Here is a 7,150-nt window from a genome sequence, read left to right as displayed (position 1 = left end):
ATTATTATTATTATTATTATTATTATTATTATTATTATTATTATTATTATTATTATTATTATTATTATTATTATTGTAGAAAAATATTTTGGATTTTTTTAAAAACTACTTATTACATCAAAATTATGGCTGGACAAGAAAAATGACTCCACTTGGCAGATTGAAAAAGTGATGTTACTTCTTCTTCTTACTTACAAGTAATCCTTGTTTGGCTACCACAATTGTGACCAGCAACTCAGTCATTAAGCAAAATGGTCATTAAGTAAAACTGCAGCTGCTTACGATCTTACAGTACTTCAGTTTTCCTTTCTTTACACACCTGCAAAGGATTTAATTGTGACGACTGGATGTAAACTTTTCATCACTGTTGTAACTATGAATGGTCGTTAAACAAGGACTATCTGTATACAGAGAGTTATAATAAATATAGTTACCTTTTATTGAAACTGTTGAGTAAAGTTTTATATGCATGTACAGATATATGACAAGTCCTTAAATATAGCAATAGCAATAGCACTTAGATCAGAGGTGTCAAACTCAATTTCACTGAGGGCCGCATCAGCATTGCGGTTGCCTTGGGGGGGGGCTAGGTGAGTGTGGCCACAGTGGGTATGGCCTACTGGGTGGGCATGGATGGAGTGGGTGTGGCCAGCTCTACATCGTCCGCGTCAAGGGTGCCTGTGGGGGCCTGGGCAGGAGTGGGACAGATCTGAGGGTCTCTGGCAGAAAGGGGTGGGACCAGGCAAGTGCCAAGACATGGTCCACTGGAGGAACCTCACTGTTCCTCTCAGGCCATGCGAGGGGGGGCTGGATGGTGGCACGGGCTGCCCAGAGCCTTGGGCAGCAGAGGTCAAACGCCCAGCCTGGCCCTCGAGCACCCGCAGCACCAAGCCCAGCCCCACTTCCCCAAGGGAGCACCCAGCTGCACTTACCTCCTCTTCAAGGCTGCTGCTGCTGTGCTTCCTCTCCTTACCCAGGTTGCTCATGATGAGTACGAGGGCAAAATCAGAGGGAGGCCCATTCTCTCTCCATGGGAGGAGACCCAGCTTTATATCTGAAGCTTCCTTAGCAATAGGACGGGAGACCCCCAGGATAGGCCAGGAGGAGGGGGCAAGGGGATGGTGAAAGAGCAACAGGGCAGGACTAAGGCAGGACTTCCCTCAGACCCTCCCTCTCCTTCTTTCCCTCTTTCCTTTCTTCCTTCCTAAGTACAGAGTGGTGGGAAAATATTTGAGATGAGGGAGGGAGAAAAACAGGCAAGAAATGCAGCTGGGGAGGTGTCACCCTTCGTGAGGAATGAAGAAATGCACCATCGCCTGGAAGTGGCCAGCACATGGCCCTCACCTACTTCACATATCTGGCTTGGTGGACTCTGGGGGAGGGGATGCCATGAGCAGCATCAGAGTCAACATTACCTGCGCAATGCTGCCCAGCCCCCAGCCTGCCCGGTCTTGGCAGGCAGCGGGGTGCTCTCCTCACAGCGCCGAGAGGTTGAGCCGGGCAGTGCGAAGTTCACCAGCTTTGCACCTTGCTGCCTGCTGAAACTGGGCAGGCTGGGGGCTAGGCAGCATTGCACTTCTCATCAGATTCGCGCCACCCGGCCACCACAAAATTGTACATTGGCTCCCGGCCGGCCTGGGCCAGGGCCACGGCAACGGCCATTCCATCACTGTTGGCATCGCGGGCCACATGAAACCATTTTGCGGGCCGCATCCGGCCCCTGGGCCTTGTGTTTGACATGTCTGACTTAGACTTATATACCACTTCACAGTGCTTTACAGCCCTCTCTAAGTGGTTTACAGAGTCAGCATGTTGCCCCCCAACAATTTTACCCATCTCAGAAGGATGGAAGGCTGAGTCAACCTTGAGCCGGTCAGGATCGAACTCCTGGAGTGAGCAGTGAGTTAGCCTGTAGTACTGCATTCTAACCACTGCGCCACTATGGCTGTGGTGATTGTTTGGTGATCTGTGATTATTTTGCTGTTTATTTAAATGTATTTTGCTATTTAATTAATTATGAAAATGCATTTTATAAAAGCACAGAGTTTAAGCAAGAAATTTCTAGATTTTCTTTCTAAATGTTTTCTAGATTTTTTTTTTAAAAGTTGCTACTGTATATGGTTATATACATTTGTATTTTTGGTTTAGTTTCTAGAAATTTGAATGTACCAAATATTTATATTGTTCTCTGAATCAAATTTTGTTTTGCTATGATTTTTAGTTAATTTAGATTCTCAATAAAACATAAAGCTATCAATGTTCATAGGGCAATTGATTTGAAGGAATATGTCTGACAATTCCTCAATATTATACACAAAATATTCATTTGTATTCATTTGTTTCTTTGATTATACTATAAATAAAGCATTATGATACTTCTTTAAAAAATACCCTATTCTTGTGTTTTACAAAGATCTAACTAGATCTAACTTCTCAAATTCTTTCAGACTTCTGTGGTCTGAAGCAAAATGTTTTAATATAAGTGTAACATTAAGCTAGAATAAAAATTTAAAAAAAGTTTCAAGATATGAGCTAGACATTTCTCTTTTCTTTTTTAAAGGTTTATCATGTCCCTACTGGTAGCTATGAGACACAGAACCAGCATTATGGAAGAGGATTAACAAAAGAAACGATAAAAGATGGTAATCTTTGTATAAAAGCACTATATTAAACAAATGACTTTTTAAAAAGGAACAGTCAGGCTAGAGTTTGTGCTATGGACTTTGAACCATGTGTGCCTGGTAATTAAGAAAGTAGTTGTTGATAATATAACAGAATGTCAAATGAGACAAAGAAGTAGCATGTTTTTTTAACCAGAGTTGGTGCTGTTGTAAAATATAGTTGGAGACATTTTCCAGTAGTATTTATAGAAGGGATAAAGCTATTTTATGCACAAATCTCTTACTGTGAATGATGAGTAAAAAGACTGAGCATTAATATTGTGCTTTATATTGAGAACAATGTGGTATAGCACTTAAGGTGCTGGAGTTGGATTGACGAGGCCCATGTTCTAGTCATCCATTAGGCATACAAGTCATAGTTTAGGTGATTTTGCCTCAATCACTTATTCTTAGGACAAGAGTTGCAAAACATCTAAATACCAATCAGTATTGGACTAGCATGAGGCTCCAGAACCTTCTGGAAAAAGGCCTTCATTCTGTAGTATATGCTTTTTAAAGACATATGTGATTGAAGCAGCACATAAGCCTTAGTAATAAATAAATTACAGCATATCAGGAGAAAAGGTAGTTATAAATCTCTGAAGAATAAATTAGCTACCCATTCATTTATTTATCTAGATTTAGAAGCACAAATGCCAAATGACACTTTCTTTTACATAATTAAAAAGAAAGGATAACAAAAAAGAAAACTGGTGCAGCTGAACAAAGCATGTTTATCATGTTTTAAATGATAAAAAATCTGCCAGGCCTAGAGTAAAGTTAGGTTTTTAAAGACTTGTGGAAATCTTATAGGTTTGGAGCTGTGTGGAACTTGGGGGGAGGAGGGAATGCTGTTCTAGAGGGCAGGTGCTGTGGCAGAGAAGGCATGCTTCTGGGGTCCCACTAGATGACGTTGCTTGATAGAAGGTGCCCAGAATGCCTCCATTCTGTCTGATCTTCGCAATCTTTTATCTATGTTTTTTTTAAATATATATGGACTGCCAGTAAATAATGAATCCTGCAGATGGTCTGTCATTTATTGCTGTTCTAATTGATGGCAGTAAGAAAAAGTTTTTGAAACCTGTAAAATTATTTGCTCTCTTGTAGTGCTGTAACCTGAAATAAACAGAGCTGCACTTAGGCCCTATTATTTAGATACAGAGATTCTGGTTAAACAAAGAACACCCAGAAACAAATACTATGTCATATGTTTATTGAACTCATTGAACCGATGTTCACTGTCTTTGAATAAAAATGTGAAGTCCTCTAAGACTATGAACTTTTAAACAGTAAAAGTTGAATCAAATATTCCAATCAATAGATCATAATTAGAAGTGAATTTGAAGGCTTTCTTCAATTAAAAACAATCAACAAATCAACAAAAAGACAAGTAACTCTATCCAATACTGGGTTATGGAAGCAAACCATAATCTAATTATAAGAGGTCTTTGCCAAACTCAGAAAAGGGGCTGCTAATAGTTAGCAGACTGGAAAGGGCAACAATTTTTTTTGGCCACCCTCAATTTCTAGTCAGATTGACAGTATATAAATTGAGAAGTATAATACCATTTTTACCCTGCCAGGAATGGTTGCCCAACAAAAACCATCCCAAGAACAAGGTCTACAATAATTTGCATTATAAAGAAAACATTGAAAAAGAGTAGTATGCATGAGAAGATGGAATCATCTCTCCAGGAAACATTACTGTTCATTTCAGGTTTTCTGAAGACCACCTGGATGCCCCAGAGGCCGCACTATGGGCAGATAAACTGAATGGAAATTTTGGCATTAATAACACATTTTATGTTTGGAGAAAAAACATTGAATTCCAATAAAGGATTTCATCCTTTAGACAGTCACTCATGCCCTAGTTACCTCAAGATTTTCGCAGTGCACTTTATGTAAGATTGTTTTCAAATGGCTTGAAAACTTCAGCTGGGCCAGAACACAACAGTGCAGGCAATGAGGGGTATTCTTATGTGACACTTCTACTCTGTGAATTGCACTGGTTTCCTCTCTGCTTCTGGGTATGATTCAAAGTTCTCTTTATTACTTACAAAGCCCTCCATGACATAGGGCTAGCTTACCTGAGGGACTGCCTATCTCATTGTTTCTATCCAGCTTCTACAAGTCAAGTGTTGGGTCTCTTCAATAAGCAGTGTCATCTATTGGGACCCCAGAAGGGTATCTTGCAACACTTACCCCTTGGATTGAATTCTCCCTGAAATTTGCATGGCTCCACCATACTGATGTTTTAATTCAACACAGTGAATTAAAATAGTTCTGTGAGGAGGAATGAGGACAAAGTACCTTTAAACCATTGTGTGAGGTTGATGAGGACAAACAAGAAACATTTTGCAATAATTGCTGCTAAAGGAACTGCCACCAGTTAGTTTAAAACAAGGGTCTTCAAACTTGGCAACTTTAAGACTTGTGGACTTCAACTCCCAGAATTCCTCAGTCTAAAACAGGGATGTCAAACTGCTGGCCTGCAGGCCAGACGCGTCATCTGGAAGCCACGCCCATCCCATTGCCGGCAATGGCAAAACTGTCCTGATACATTGCACGGCATCACGTGACGTCACGAGTTTGACATGTCTGGTCTAAAACTTCACACTTTTCAAGCAGTGACTGAACTTTGGTTCAATGTATTCAGTAAGAACATATAATATTTACCCCAATTTTTGTTTATCTACTAAAACGACTCAACTAAAACTCAGATCACCTTGCAAGACACAAAGCTGCAAGGTTGTAGGTAATTCTAAAGAGTTCACTAATTCCTTTCACCACTGTATATAATTGAGTTGTGGAAACAGAAGTACATATGGTACCGTATACTTGGCAACTGTATGAACTTCTGATTATTTCAAACCTGTCATTTGTCCTTTCACCGTAAATTTCTGCAATTAATTTTGAAAACTAAAAATGCAAACTTAGGGCAGTAATACATATTGCTGAATTTTTGAAGTGCCAATTTAATCCTGAATTCTGTTAGATTATGATATTTGCCTGCTAATTGTTTTTGTTTCTTTTGTAGGTGTGGCTCGTTTTTTCTATAATGGATTCACTCTGAGAAAAGACGCTGTAGCTGTTAGTATTCAAAAGATTAAAGAAATCTTGCACTGGTTTGAGAGCCAGAAGCAACTTAACTTTTATGCAAGTTCTTTACTATTTGTCTATGACGGTTGGTCTCCGTGGTTAAATGATGGCTGTTTGGTTGAGAAGAACAAAGTAGCCAAGGACCAAGTGCCAAGTGATAGTACAGATAATACATTGGAATGCAACAACAATATTCATATCATCAATGCCTCAGAAATGGGGAAGGTAGAGACTTCAGATGGCAAAGATTTTTCTAAAACATATACTTTTCACAACAGGCACCAGAATCAGTTTTTGTTAAGAGACCATCTATGGAAGAGCAGTTCTTGCTTTTCACAAAAACATTTGAATGGAAATGTTATACCTCAGCTGGAAAAAGTTTTCAGCCAAATGCCCATGTCTCTTCCAGGAAATGAAGAAGTTGAAGTCCGGATGATAGATTTTGCTCATGTATTCCCTAGCGATATGCGAGATAAGGGCTACATTTATGGGCTGAAAAACTTAATTACTGTCCTTCAGAATATTTTAGATAACTAAATTTTTGCAGTGATTTTTACTGAGGGCCAAATATAATGAAAAGCAACAACATTTCTGCACTTGTGATCCTTGGTTTATATTGTTCTACATTTTCTTGTCTTTATACTTTTGGTAGAATTACCAGGTATTTTATAATGTTACTCAGGAAAATTATTCTGTAATTAGTAAAAGAAAAAGCTAATGAGATTTAACTGGTAGTTATAGGAATCTACAGTTAACAAACAAAGCCTATCTGATATTGGATATATCTTGCATTGGTTGAAATGACTTGAGTTATTTTACATACTTACATATTTTAATTGAAAAGCTGTCGTGCAGCCATAATGTTGAGCCATATCTCTCCTGGAATACTAGAAAATCATTAGAGAATACTAAAATCAAAATTTAACAGACTATTCAGGATAAGGTTGCATCCATTAAATTGAAATTTATATCGCTTTTATGAATTTACATTGTTTGCATAACTACATAATAGTTAAATGATGTCATTTGCAGTAAAATAATGTAGCAGAGAAATCTTTCATTTGACAGAAAAACTTGCATTGGAGTCTGAGCAAAAAGTTAGACGATTATATCAAAAGACCACCAAACTGGGGTCCATTAAATTAAGAGTTTACTGTATTATTCTTGAGTATTTGATATATTTTTAAAACTGGAGCTAATAATATTTTTAAGGAGTAGATATTTAAAATCTATTCTAGTGTAACTGATTTTTTTTTAGTGAGAGATAATCATGTTCTGCATTATTAAACTTGGGTAGAGGTGTTAATCTTTTCATGGCCAAATATTCTTACCATGTAATATGTAACATTCCCCTCTAAATTTATGAAATAGAAATGAGCCATCTAAAGAGA

At 38.3% G+C, this 7,150-nt stretch overlaps 1 protein-coding gene across 1 annotated transcript in view; it reads left to right on the top strand.

Annotated features, from left to right (window-relative positions):
• The window catches only part of IPMK (inositol polyphosphate multikinase), a gene marked incomplete at its 5' end in the record, with an annotated part of 29,362 nt that extends 23,066 nt beyond the window's left edge, over positions 1-6,296 (top strand). Inside the window, 2 exons of the mRNA XM_015813259.1 lie at positions 2,561-2,642; positions 5,698-6,296. Coding sequence (XP_015668745.1) covers positions 2,561-2,642; positions 5,698-6,296 — 681 coding nt within the window. The remainder of the gene's footprint in view (positions 1-2,560; positions 2,643-5,697) is intronic.
• Positions 6,297-7,150: the final 854 nt, after the last annotated feature.

This window comes from Protobothrops mucrosquamatus, unplaced genomic scaffold (genome assembly GCF_001527695.2).
Source record: "Protobothrops mucrosquamatus isolate PMUCROS unplaced genomic scaffold, P.Mucros_1.0 scaffold149, whole genome shotgun sequence".
NCBI lineage: Eukaryota > Metazoa > Chordata > Lepidosauria > Squamata > Viperidae > Protobothrops > Protobothrops mucrosquamatus.
This window is presented reverse-complemented; position numbering and strand designations above follow the sequence as displayed.